This window comes from Pristiophorus japonicus, chromosome 8 (genome assembly GCF_044704955.1).
Source record: "Pristiophorus japonicus isolate sPriJap1 chromosome 8, sPriJap1.hap1, whole genome shotgun sequence".
Lineage (NCBI taxonomy): Eukaryota > Metazoa > Chordata > Chondrichthyes > Pristiophoridae > Pristiophorus > Pristiophorus japonicus.
The window spans coordinates 180,993,204-181,007,415 of NC_091984.1; the positions used below are offsets into that span (position 1 = coordinate 180,993,204).

General features: G+C 47.0%; 1 protein-coding gene and 1 non-coding gene across 5 annotated transcripts in view; one reads left to right on the plus strand and one right to left on the minus strand.

The window, feature by feature from the left end:
- Positions 1–14,212, plus strand: part of LOC139268853 (oxysterol-binding protein 2-like) — a 426,288-nt gene that overhangs the window by 198,753 nt on the left and 213,323 nt on the right. Inside the window, exon 1 of one of the 4 annotated variants that reach the window (XM_070887625.1) lies at positions 9,763–9,985. The exons of the other annotated variants lie outside the window; for them this stretch is intronic. Within the exon in view, the coding sequence (XP_070743726.1) occupies positions 9,907–9,985 (79 nt within the window). The 5' untranslated portion in view covers positions 9,763–9,906. Of the gene's footprint in view, positions 1–9,762; positions 9,986–14,212 lie in introns of those variants that run through there. 4 annotated transcript variants of the gene reach the window in all.
- On the minus strand, positions 4,429–4,626 carry LOC139270031 (U2 spliceosomal RNA). The gene has a single exon (XR_011594393.1). It is a non-coding gene; the product is annotated as a U2 spliceosomal RNA (small nuclear RNA).

Genomic DNA, 14,212 nt, shown 5'->3' on the forward strand with positions numbered 1-14,212 from the left:
GAATAATATGGGACACTGGGGGATCCTCATGTCACCGACTTTATTGTATTGAGATTTAAGAGGTGATATAATAGAGGTTTTGATCGAGTAAATAGAGAAAATCTATTCTCTCTGTTGAGTGAGTCAATAATTAGAGGCCATAGATTCAAAATCATTGGCAAAAGATGTAGAGGGGAGACAAGAATTGTTTTCACTCCGCGTTGACGGGATCTGGAACGTTCTACCCAAAAGATGGTGGAGGCTGATTCTATAACTGGTTTTCAAAGGGAGTTGGACAGGTGCTTGAGGATGAGGGTCTTAGAGTCACGGACAGAAAGAGGGGGGGGGGGGGAGAACTGAGCACAACTGCTCTTTCAGCCAGCACAGGCACAACTGACCGAATGGCCTCCTGCTGTGCTGTATGTTTCTACCATTCTCTCATTCTTATCGAGAGGGAGTTCCACCTGACACACTCCTCATTCTGCATGGACGTTGGGGTTAAAATGGTGATTTTTCTGAGGATTCCTGCAGTAAAATTGATGATTATTGTTTCAGAAAGTTGACTACATTCTTGAACATTTACAATGTTTTCCCTTCTTGTCTGAGTGGAAGGGAGGGGGAGAAAACCCCAAAAGGAAGCCAATAGCCAAGCTAATCGGGGGTTAGGGTTGGGGTTGTGTTGATGCTTTAGGTTGAAGCCCTGGTCCACTCTATGGGAACGGCATTGTACCTACAATGCACTGCATCCTGAGCACCCGATCTTGGCCTTGCTGCTTTGGGAGGAGCTGTGGAGCACGAGGCCTTCTCCCTGTCACAGTGACAATGGGATCTACATGTACAGAGAGGGGCAACATGCACACAAGTGGCGTGCACTCCTGAGGCTCTGACACACTGAAGCACTTCAGTGCCTGCGAGTATCAACTTGGTATCCAGGTGGTAAATTGAATCAGGAAATGTTGTAAAAATTGTTGTTAAAATGGAGGCTGTGATAAACTTTAAAGTATCTGCAATATTTTACTGATCGTTTGCAGTGTGAGTGCTGAAGAATATTAACCACGGAGAATTTAACTACAACACAGAGAGGGATGTCTTCTGTTTAATTCCAGTTGTATTGATGTGTGCTCAAGCATTCTGTGCTGTATGGAGTAAGATGTGAGGCCAACCCTCAACGCCTTTCAACTTTCATTTTACTGAATTAAATTAACACGAGTGAGTAGTGGAATAACAACCGCAAAATGTGATATAGTATACATTGTAATATATAAAACAGGACATATAACCAATAACACAGTGGATTGTACAATATGTGCAGGATGATCCAACCGATAACACAGCGACAGAGTTCCTAATCTCATGTAGTTGTGAGTCAGTAACTAGTCTAAAAGTGCATCTGTGAGAGTATTGTACTGCGCCAGAAGTTCTTAACTCGTACTAGAAGTGTCAGTTGGTAGCACTCTTGTCTCTGAGTCAAAAGGTCATGGATTCGAGCCCCATTCCAGAAACCTGAGCAAGTCATCCCAGTGCAGTGCTGAGGGAGTGCTGCACTGTCGGAGGTGCCGACTTTCAGATGAGGGATTAAACCGAGGCCCTGTCTATCCTTTCAGGTGGACGTAAAAGATCCCATGACACTATAATGAAGACTAGGGGCGTTCTCCCCGGTGTCCTGGCCAATATTTATGGCTCAACTAACATCCCTAAAAACAGATTATCTGGTCTTACCTCATTGCTGTTTTATAGTACTTAATTGGCTGTAAACCACTGTGATTCCCTGAGGTCAAGAACGGCGTTATATAAATACAAGTCTTTCTGTTTCTTCTTACTACTGCCGTGCACTGTTACTACACTTGATGTACACTGGCTGGTAGCCTACACTGCGAACACCCCTGTTGTGCAGCACTCCGATTGATTCCAATGCTACACAAGACAGATTTACTGAAAGAACGCAATCATCTGCCATGAGTGGGTTCAGATAAGTTCTGCGCTACACTAACACACCTCCCGTGTTATATTAAAGTTCAGGGATAGTGAAAACTTCCAATGGAATGAAAAAATCTCTGTTTTCCCTGGTGAATGTGCTGATTGTGTTCAGCCCCAGGGATTTCTGGGACTTTCCCGGCTCCCTGGGGATCGAGGAATCCCCTGTAGCGATTTTGCCAGCTGCATCCATTATTGTTCCAGGCTCTTTAGTCACCAGATGTATTCAGTCTTGCTACTTTTGACTTTCGGATGAGACGTTAAACCCGAGTCACCCTCTGCCCTCACAGGTGGATGTAAAAAAAAATCTCAGGCACTATTTTGAAGAAGAAGAGTAGGGGAGATCTGTGTGTCCTGGTCAATATATTTATCTCAATCAACATCACTAAAAAACAAATTACCTGATAATTATCACATTGCTGTTGGTGGGACCTTGCTGTGCACGGATTGGCTGCCGTGATTCCTACATCACATGGTGACTACACTTCAACAACAAAAAGTACTTCATTGACTGTAAGGTGCTTTTGGACGTCTTGAGGTCATGAAAGGCGCTATAGAAAAGCAAGTTTTTCTTTATACTCTTAAATATTTAGTTCTGAAATTTTAGTAAAGGATATTATCTGGATTACTAGACAAAGCACACATGGATTCATTGTCCAGGAACCAGCTCAGAACTACAGGCCATAAAAGCTTACTCATCCAATGTATGTGAAAAACATCGCAGGTTTTTATTAGACACACAATTTTCTTCTTTCACCTGTATGAGGTTGTGGTGCGGGAAGCACGGTATCAATGTACATTGGTGATGGAGGTAAATGCTGTCACTTTTACTGATCTCCCTCCCTCGTCACTTCTCGATAGCTTTGCTCTGAAATTTCCTGTGCATCACTCAAACCATTTGACACCAAAAAATATAATAATCTGATCGCTCACAGACATCGCTTTTAATTTTTCCTTTAGAATTAGGCCTCCGCGGTAGGCTGAATGTTCAGCTGTGCTTGCCCCAGACTGGTCAGGGACCCAGGAGTTAACCTTGAAATAAGACCCGATTTCTCTGCTCCGCCATTATTATCGACTGAGATGCAATGGATTTCATGGAATCTTGCAGCGCAGAAGGAGGCTATTTGGCCCGTTGGGCCTGTGATGGCTCTTTGAAAGAGCTGTCCAATTAGTCCCACTCCCCTGCTCTTTTCCCATAGCCTTGTAAATATTTCCTTTTCAAGTATTTATCCAATTCACTTTTGAAAGTTATTATTGAATCTGCTTCCTCCACCCTTTAAAGTAATGCATTCCAGATAAGAACCCAAGATTTAGGAGCAGGAGTAGGCCATTCGGCCCCTTGAGCCGGCTCTGCCATTCAATGATCTGATCTTCTACCTCAACTCCACTTTCCTGCACTATGCCCATATCCCTTGATTTCTTTAATATCCAAGATATCTAACAACCCGCTGTGTAAAAATAATTCTCCTTATTTCGGTGCTGGCTCTTTTGCCAATTACCTTAAATCTGTGTACCCTGGTTAGTGACCTCCCTGCCAATAGAAACCGTTTCTCCCTGTCTACTCGATCAAAACTCCTCATAATTATTAACTCCTCTATTAATCTCTCCTTAACTTCTCTGCTCTATGGAGACAATCCCAGCTTCTCCAGTCTCTCCATATAACTGACGTCCCCCATCCCTTGTACCATTCTGGTAAATCTCCTCTGCACCTACTCCTAGGCCTACTGGTGATGCTTGGCAGAACCTGCATGTGAACCTACAGTCAGAATGTCAGTCGAGTGGAGGAGAAGGGGCCGAAATTGCCCCTTTTTGAAGGCCCGTTACTTAGAGGCGGTAAGGCCTGTCCTGCCCGGGGTCAGGCGGAGGGTGCGTCCCATCCACAATTACTCCCGGGCCGGGTGCTGGAAACAGGTTTCCGCTGCGGCCCGTGTTTCCGCCCTGCCCGGCGCTCTGAGCCATTGTCGGCCACGCGCCGACCCCTTTTCTACCTCGCGTGGGAAATTGCCCCACAGGAGCCCAGTCGCCGCCGCTCGGTGCCCCCGACAGCTTCAAGAGTCGGGAAGCTGCCAGAGGCTGGGCGGTGCATCTGCCTGTAAAGGGGAGAGCGCACTGCCGCGCCTGCCATTTTGTTTTAATTGATGGCCGACTCTGCAGTGGGCCCAACAATGGCAGCCGCTGGCCTGGCCGTAGTCTTCCCTGGTGGCCCAGGAGGCGTTGCTCGGCCTTGCAGCGTCCCTCCCCTTTAAGTGAAGGGGAGGGATATTTTTATTTTTTTATTTTTTTTTATTTAAAATTCGTAGCCAATCGTTCCAATTCTTTGTCAAATCACAAACGCCAGAGGTCACCTTGCACACGCCAAGGATCACTCTGCGCCAATGCTCTTAGCCAAAAGGCCTAGAGCCACTGCACCGTTCCTGGAAGTACTGCAATACCAGGTTCGTGCCATGGAGGTGGATGGGTCAGGTCCCCCACACACCTCCATGGAGGTGGATGGGTCAGGTCCCCCACACACCTCCATGGAGGTGGATGGGTCAAGCCACCCCACCCACCTCCTGTTTCCAAAAAAGCAAGCATATACCTTCCTGATCCAGGGAGAACCACCCGGAGGTCATGGTGGCTACTCCCCTGTCAGGTCAGTTACGCATGATCTTAGCCAAAAGGCCGAGAAGCGATATTGCTACGCATCAACATGGCGGTGGTGCACATCGTCCCGCTCCTGGCGCAAACCTGCCTCTACACCACCTCAAACAGCACCCGACTCAGAGGTGGTGACAAAGTTAAAGTTTGGAATTTCCTGCCTCTTCCCTCTGACTCCCGCCGGGTAGTCATAATCCGAATTATCCACAAATGGGGCAAAGGGCAATTACCTCCCCCCCCCAGAATACAGTATGATACTCGGCGTGGATCAGCTTGTTGGTGAGTTTGTGATCACTCAGTAGTTTGACTAGTCGCTGCAGTCAAAGCGGAGCAATGAGGCTGAATCCCTGTTTAACACAGCCTGTGATCCGGTGACTGCCGATCAGTGAAGAGATTGAGGTTCATTTGTAATCTTTCAGAACATTCCCTGAGTTGTTCATGTAGTGGCAAAGGATGGAGCAATCCCTCATTTATCAGCACCTTCTGAAAACCAACTGTTATATTGTGCATGGATGGAGTTCTGGATTTTAACATGAGTGATAGAATATAAAAGCCATGAGGTAATATGAGCCAATATAAAATGTTAAGACCTCAATTGAGTACCATGTGCAGTATTGGGCTCCACACTCTGGGAAGTTTATTGAAGCTTTAGAGCAGAAAAAATGTTGATTCACGAGGATGCTTTCTGGTATGAAGAAAGAAGACTTGGATAAAGTGGGGCTTTTTTCCTTCGAACAACAGAAGTGTTTAACAATATGAAAGGATGGGACAGGGTAGATCGAAGCAGACTGTGCTTGAGGTGTCTAGAACAAGGGACTTCAGATACAAGATTAAATGTAAGAAATTTAGAACAGACAGCAAGAGAAACCTCTTCACACAGAGCTGCGATGCTGTGGATTTCACTTCCAGCGTTAGTATTTGAGGCAGAAACTATGTCGACATTGAAGACTAGATTGGATAGATGGACGAAGGGATATGGGAACAGGGTGAACAAATGTGATGAGGACTATTTGCTCACAAGGAAGGTAAACTCCAACACAAAGTGGGGTTGGGCCGAATGGCTTGCTTCCACTTTGTAACTTCTGTGTATAACTGTTACAGAAGTGGTTTTGCAGAAATCATCTTAAATTTGCCTCTCCCTTCGGGATATATTCTCCCTCCTGCCTCAGAAGAGAAGTCTCCCATCAAAGGGGTTTCTCTGGAGAGCCAAAGTAATCAGGGTTTTGTTTGGTGGACAGGCTCTGCCAAGTGAGGCCGGAGGACTGGTGGTCCCATGCTGCACTGCTGCAAGGAGTTGCTCAATTCTGCTCGGTCAGTATAGCTATGCAGGACTCGGGTGCAGTATTTATCTTTTAAAGCAGTACCCATTGCTCTTGGCTTCAAAAGGACCTGTAACTATATATAGTATGTACAGCGAGTGTGGAACGTGTCCATTGATGCAAAATGTTGCCAATTTGCTCGATGGGAGGACTAACTACTGCTGGACTTTGTTGAAAGCCCATCTCTCGACTGTGCCTTCCTTGTTCAGAGACATCATTGTCACAGGTCAGGAATCCAACACTATACACGCGCACTCTCGTACATGCGCTCCATGGTGTAAATGTCACCTTGCTGGAGAAAACGCAGAGGCTATTTTAATCAAATGTTCATGGAAATTAGATGGCATTGGAAAGTTGATCGTGTTCTCTGCCAATAGCTTGGTAAATTTACAGCTGTATAATCCTCACTGTCCAATTAGGAAATAAATCGGTTGTCAATGATTCCTCCTCCCAGTATTTCATGTTAACTCACATCATGATGGAATGAGACTGTCAAACTGTCTCCTCAATTCCCTGGCATGTTATGAATGCAGGTTGCTGCTGTTACCTCAGACTGACAAGGGAGCCATTGCCACTGTCCTCATGGTACGCAATGTAAACTTGTCAATGCTGTGTTGGTGTTGCCTTGGGCTGAGAAAAGAGCCATTGTTGGTATTTCTCCAATCTTCACTGTAATGTTACAATGTATTTACAGCACAAAAACAGGCCATTCGGCCCAACAGCTCCACGCTGGTTCTGGGAAAGATGGGCACAGATTTGGGAGGCGACAACATGTCAGGAACTCTGGTGAGGAAAGGGAGGTTGGAGATTGGGCGATACGGGGAGGGAGGGAGGGAGGGGGGGGGTGGTGCGGGGAGGGGCGGCCAAGGGTTGGGTTTTTTTAGGACAGAAGTGATGACGGCAGATTTGAAGGAAAAGGGGACAATACTGGAGGAGAGAGAACCGTTAACAATATCAGCTAACATGGGAGCCAGGAAGGAAAGTTGGGTTGTCAGTAATTTAGTAGGAATAAGGTCGAGAGAGCAGGAGGTCGGACTCATTGACAAGGTGAGCTTTGAAAGGGCAAGAGGGGAGATAGGAGAAAAATTCGAGAAATATGCAAATTTAGGGTTAGGACACGGGGAAAACAGAGGAAGTAAGGTCCGGCGGGCGAGGGGAAGGGAGGGAATTGAAAGCAAAAGCAGTTGATTGGATGTGGTCGATATTTTTAACAAGTCCATGAGATCCTCACATTTATTGTTGGAATAGGAGGAGGCAGCGGAGTGTGGTTTGTGAAGACAACTAGTGGTGTAGAAGAGAAGCCTGGTATTTTTGCCGTCCTGGATGATCTTAGAATAGTGGGCGGTTTTAGTGATGGAGAGCAGGACCCAGTAGTGCTTTATATGGTGATGGATGATTAGACCAGTTGTCTGCCAAAGACATTCCTTGGACCTAAGGGAGGGGAGATGAGGAGTCTACTAGGGGGAACGACTAGGGTGAGAGAGTGTATGATTTTAGTTGGGACAAGGACATTAAAGGTGGTGGAGAGGGTTTGATTTAGTTAATCAGGAGCTGCAGAGATGTCATTGTAGGCCAAAGGCTAGGTAGTTAAGAATTAGAAAGTGCAGTGGTAAGGGACTTGAGGAACATTTTTTTTTTTTCCAGGGGTGGATGCAAAAAGAAATGGGTTTAGGAGGGGGAAGGGGAATATGGGTAGCGAGTGAGACAAAGAAATAGTTGGAGATTGCCTTATCGGTGATGGTTATGGAGGGGATAGCTAGGCCACATGAGATGATAGGATCAAGGGTGTGGCCGTGTATATGGAAGGGGAAGCTGTCACAAAGGGAGAGATTAAGGGAGGAAAGGAGGGCGGTGAACTCAGAGGAGCGGGAGCGAGAAGAGTTGAACTGTCACCGTTCACCATTACAACTATGAAACTGATGGCAAATGATGGCGTCTGCATATGTGCAGATAAACTCGGAAATCCAGAAGTTGCTGTCATTTAAGCCTAGTTGAATGAGGTGTAACTAGGTTTTTAACTGCGTACTGAGTCATAATTACAGCTGAACAGCAATTCTGTCCCTGAAAAATTAATTTTACATTTATGGAATGATGAATTTTTCCATTATGTTTAAAATCACATGTTTTTTGATATTTATATTTAAAGTTTCTTCATGATAGTTCAGCTTCTACCTTAATCCCATGTGTATGTCCCAATCTTTTTAAAAATTAGTTCTTGGGATGTGGGCATCGCTAGCAAGACCAGCATTTATTGCCCATCCATAATTGCCTTTGAGAAGGTGGTGGTGAGCTGCCTTCTTGAATCACTGCAGTCTGTGTGGTGAACATACTCCCACAGTGCTGTTAGGAAGGGAGTTTCCTGGATTTTGAACCAGCCACGATGAAGGAAGGGCGATATATTTCCAAGTCGGGATGGTGTGTAATTTGTCTTTATTTCGCTTTCTGTAAAATGATTAAAAAGTGAAGGAAAATCAGTGCATTTTACTTCCTGGTTTGCTCTCTGAGAATTCTTCAGTGTGATGGGCTGCTTAGCCAGCTTGATAACATCACTGTTGCTGAATGTTGGAGATCTGTTAGACTTGGCGCCAGAATGAAATTAATGTCGGGAGAGGTGAAATTGACGCCACAGAGATCACTACATCTTTGTGGGCAGCTTCATTCGAGGTCAGCAGCGAGTGATGTCACTTTGCCGCTGACCACAAAATCCATTCTGCTTCCACCACTTTCTGGTTGGACATTCCATGTCCTAACAACCTTAAATTTATGACACTGAGTAATGGAAACAACTTTTCTTCATTTACCTTATCAAAACTGTCATACTTTTGAATACCTCCACCAAACCTTTTAAACTTCTCTGTTCTAATGAACAGAACCCTAGATTTTCTAGTCTCTTCTAACGAATACCTCTTATCCCTGGTACCATCTTAGTGAATCTCTTCTAAACCCTCTCCATGGCCTTGATATCCTTCCTAAACTTAGTTACACAAACCGCGACACAATTTTCTAACTGTGGCCCAGCCACTGATTTCTACAGGTTTAGTATTACCTCTTTGCTTTTGTACTCTCTGTCCCTATTTATAATTATCCCATATGCCTTACTGAGATCTCATTGCTGCCTGTCTCCATTATTCTATCTATAAACAATCTGAATTGCACTCCTGCCTGTCATCATAGGCGGTCCCTCGAACGAGGGTGACTTGCTTCCACATGAGTTCACAGATGTTTCAATAAAGGACCCGATGGTCCAGTCCTGAACTCCAATTGAGGAGGTGGAAGATGCCTGTGTGTGGATTTTTTTAATGTGTGGTAACCGTTACTGTCTAAATCCCTCAGAGATTCATGCTTTATCTCACTCGCCGCTATCCATTACTCTCTATAAACCGCCTGAACCCCTTGATGAGATTCCTGCCTGTAACTTCCCCTCCTGTATCCATATTCTACTTGTGTGTGATCTGAACCCAATGAGTTTACAGCTTGTACCTCCAGTTCTGTGGAGCTCTTCATGGAAACATAGAAAATAGGTGCAGGAGTAGGTATTCAGCCCTTCGAGCCTGCACCACCATTCAATGAGATCATGACTGATCGTTCACCTCAGTACCCCTTTCCTGCTTTCTCTCCATACCCCTTGATCCCTTTAGCTGTAAGGGCCATATCTAACTCCCTCTTGAATATATCACTGCTATCATTAACTTCAAGAGTTAATGAGAAGTGCGTGCGATGTGATTGAGAGGAGTGCTGGTGCTGAGTGATGTTGAGCTCGGCAGGCGAGGGGTTAAACATTGGCCCGAGCTGGAGAGTAAGCAGCAGTGCATTGTGGTAGGGCAGCCGGCAAGCTCGGAGTGGTGCAGTGAGTAAAGCATGTGGGAGGAGAGCCGCTGACTGAGCCTGCCTGCTGGACCGAGTGCTGGGAGCGGGGAGCTCAGGCTGTGGGACGCCAGCCGCTGTCCGTGCCGGGGCAGCGCTGTGCTTCACCGACCGACCGACACAGCCGAGGGGGATGAAGGGCCGAGGCTGCTGGGAGACGGGATCCGCTCGCTCATTCTGCAACTCGGGCTGCCTGAGTAAACTGAAGAGGGGTTAGTGGCCTTGCAGTGCTTCTCTCTCACACACAGCCCGGCTGCTGCTCATCTTGCACACTGCCCGCTCAGCAAGTTGCACAGAAGTGTCATTGTAGCGCACAGGGCCGGATCAGAGTAAAATCCAATCATATAATCCCCTAATGTCATTGTCTCCAGGCCCTGATACAGAGAGAATAGAGCTTTGAATGCACGTGATTGATTATACATCCCAGGACCATCATTGTATCCTCCTCCCATTTGGTTTAATAATCCATTATTGATCACTTTATAATAATGCTTTGCAATGAGTGAGTGCTATTCGTTCCGGGCCCTCCTAAGCCGCGAGGAGACCGATTCTGCAGTCATCTATTACCAATCACAGAATGATAATACTTAGCAGTGAAAATGGGGCAGTTATTAACAAAAAAATCAAGCGATTGATCCAGTGAATGTATCCATGTTTCCTGAGTTGTGGCCTGTGGTTTGTACGTGATGTATCACACGGTTACGTCGCGTCATTAGACTACAGCGTTAATTAGAGGCACTGAATGCAGGATCAGTACCCGAGGTGTTCTCTCCAAGCGGTCACTCTGTATAACGTCACCACCCAATGCTCTCTCCTCAGCTACAGTTACTGCAGTCACCCTGTTCTGAAACGGCACATCTATTCATTACCACTGGGCTGTCCACGGGGCAGGCAGCTGACATCATAGATATCTGTCTGTCCTGCTGCCAGAGCTGGCACCCGTCCCTTTAACCCCCGGGGGCAGGCACCCCTCTCCTTCACCCCCCGGGGCAGGCGTCTGTCTCCTCCAGTCACTGGAGCAGACATCTGTCTTCTGAGCTGGAGCAGGACTTTGGATCCTCGTCCGATGGCAGACAGTTAAAATAAAATGGCCGCCGCGGCAGTGCGCCCAGCCACAGGTAGCTTCCCGCAGGGGAATGCTGTCGGGGACACCAAGCGGCGGCCGATCCACTCCGGCAGGGCAATTTCCCACGCGGGGCGGAAAAGGGGCTACCGCCGGTCGGTAAAGGGTTGACGGTACACCGGTGGGGCAGAAATACATGGGGAGCGGGGCGGATGTCAGTATGTGCCATAGCGCAGCGCGACACGGACGTCCCACATTGCGCTGACGCATCACAACGTGTCTCTCCCCTTCAGTTAAAGGGGAGGACCGCTGCGAACTCTGCAGTCACGTTACTGGCACCCACTGGGCCACCAGGGAGGGTTTCACCAGGCCAGCGGTCTGGCACCCAAGAGGGGGTGCCAAGCTGCCTATTGGCAGCCCGGCTGAACCCGTGGCCGCCATTGTCGGGTCGACCTCGGAGTCGGCAGACAATTAAAATAAAATGGCGGCTGCGGCAGTGTGCCCTCCCCTTTAATGGCGGACGGGCAACTTCCTGCCAGGGAACGCTGTCGGGGGCATCGACCGGCGGCCGACCTGCTCCCACAGGGCAATTTCCCACGCGGGGTGGAAAGAGGTCGCTGCCGGTTGGTAAGGTGGTTGACGGGTCGCAAACACCAACGGGGCGGGAACGTCCACCGTCTAAAATTAGGGCAATGTCGCGATTGTCGGCGACTCCGCGCCAACCGAGCGGTGAGTGCTCTTTAAAAAAGGGGCAATTTCGGCCCCAATGACTGTGAACAGGAGCAATAAACCAAAGATAATTAAGCAGTAAATGTGGGAATCCCTCAGTTTGAGACACATTCCGCACCTCCTATCCCTCAGCAAATGCTAGACTCCCTCTCTCTAGATCTATGTCGAGTAAAAGTCTTGTGCCACGCCTGAAAGTGCCTCACTTGAAAACGTGAAGTGTGTATCACACTTGCACTGCATTGGTGCAAACATCATATTCATAAGACAGTAACAAATCAGGGCAGAGAGACAATCTCCAATGATCAAGAAGTATCTTCAAGAAGGAAAGAGAGATAGAAAGCTATTCATTCCTTGCTGGTTTCATCCCACCCTGACAACCTGGCCTCCTTTGCAGAGCTGCAACTCTGCCAACAAACTTCCCTCAGCAGCAGCACGTGGCTCCTGATTGACCTGTGCGTGTGCCATTTACAGCACTGGAAGCTGCAAAAAGATTTACCAGCATGATACCAGAACTGAGAGGTTGTACCGATCGGGAAAGATTGTCCAGGCTGGGGACTTTTTAATCGAGAAACGAGTAGACTGAGGGCTGACCTGATGGAGGTGTGTAAGATTATGAAAGAGTTTGATCGGGTAGATGTAGATAAGCTGTTTTCACCTGCAGGCATGACCAGAACTGGGGGGCATAAATATAAGATAGTCAGTAATAACTTCAATAGGGAATTCAGGAGAAACTTCTTTCATCAGAGAGTGGTTATAAGATGGAATTCACTACCACAAGGAGCAGTTGAATCGAATAGCACATGCTTTTAAGGGGGAAAAAAAAGAAAGACTTGGATTTATATAGCTCCTTTCATGGCCACCAGACATCTCAAAGCGCTTTACAGCCAATGAAGTACTTTTGGAGTGTAGTCACTGTTGTAATGTAGGAAACGTGGCAGCCAATTTGCGCAAAGCAAGCACCCGCAAACAGAAATGAGATAATGACCAGATAATTTTTTTAAATGTTGATTGAGGGATAAATATTGGCCAGGACACCGGGGATAACTCCCCTTTCTCCTCTTTTAGATAGTGGCATGGGATCTTTTACATCCACTTGCAAGAACAGACGGGGCCTCGGTTTAGCATCTGATCCGAAAGATGGGAAGCTCGATAAGCACATGAGGGAGAAAGAAATAGATGATGTTGATGAGGTTAGATGAAGTAGGGTGGGAGGAGGCTCGTGTGGAGCATGAACACCAGCATGGGCCTGCTGGGCCTGATGACTATTGCAACGCACTCCTGGCTAGCCTCCCACATTCTACCCTACGTAAACTAGAGATCATCCAAAACTCAGCTGCCCGTGTCCTAACTCGCACCAAGTCCCAATCACCCATCATCCCTGTTCTCGCTGACCTACATTAGCGTCTGGTTAAGCAGCACCTCGATTTCAAAGTTCTCATCCTTATTTTCAAATCCCTCCATGGCCTCGCCCCTCCCTATCTCTGTAATCTCCTCCAGCCCCACAACCTCCCGAGATGTCTGCGCTCCTCTAATTCTGCCTTCCTGAGCATCCCTGATTATAATCGCTCAACCATTGGTGGCTGTGCGTTCTGTTGCCTAGGCCCCAAGCTCTGTAACTCTCTGCCTAAACCATTCCACCTCTCCACCTCTCTTTCCCCCTTCAAGGCGCTCCTTAAAACATACGTCTTTGACCAAGCTTGTGCTAATTTCTACTTATGCTGCTCGGTGTAAAATTTTATCTCGTAATACTCTTGTGAACGCCTTGGGACGTTTCACTATGTTAAAGGCGCTATATAAATACAAGTTGTTGTTTCCATGCGGTTATTACTTTATAAAGAGAGGGACCAGGTTAAAGACTTATACAGGTATACAGTAACCAGCTCCCCTAACACACAGGTATACAGTAACCAGCTCCCATAACACACAGGTATACAGTAACTAGCTCCCATAACACAGGTATACAGTAACTAGCTCCCATAACACACAGGCATAAAGCAACCAGCTCCCATAACACAGAGGTAGATAGGTATTCAGTTACCAGGTCCTGTAATACACAGCTCTAGTCTTTCAGGTGAGATGTTAAACCGAGGTCCCATCTGCCCACTAATGTGGACATAAAATATCCCAAGACACTATTTTGAAAAAGAGCAGGGAAACCGATATGATGGGCAGGAAAAGAACAGCTGGTCCATCAAGCCTGGCCAACACCATGGGGCAGAGGAGAGGCGGGGAGTTACCCCGGTGTCCCGGCCAACCTTTATCCCTCAATCATCATCACTTAAAGACATATTACCTGCTCATTATCACATTGCTGTTTGTGGGAGTTTGCTGTGCGCAAATTGGCTGCTGCGTTTCCCACATTACAACAGTGTCCTCACTTCAAAAAAAAGTACTCACTAGGCTGAGACGCACTTTGGGATGTCCTGAGGTTATGAATGGCGTCGTGTATCACAGAATCATAGAATAGTACAGCACAGAAGAAGGCCATTCTGACCATCGAGTCTGTGTAACACGTTCAAAGAGCCAACCAGTTAGTCCCACTTCCTCGCTCATTCACCATGCCCCTGCATTATTTTCTCCGTATTTATCCAATTCCCTTTTGATGGCTACTATTGTCTCTACCCACCCATCATCGTCATAGGCAGTC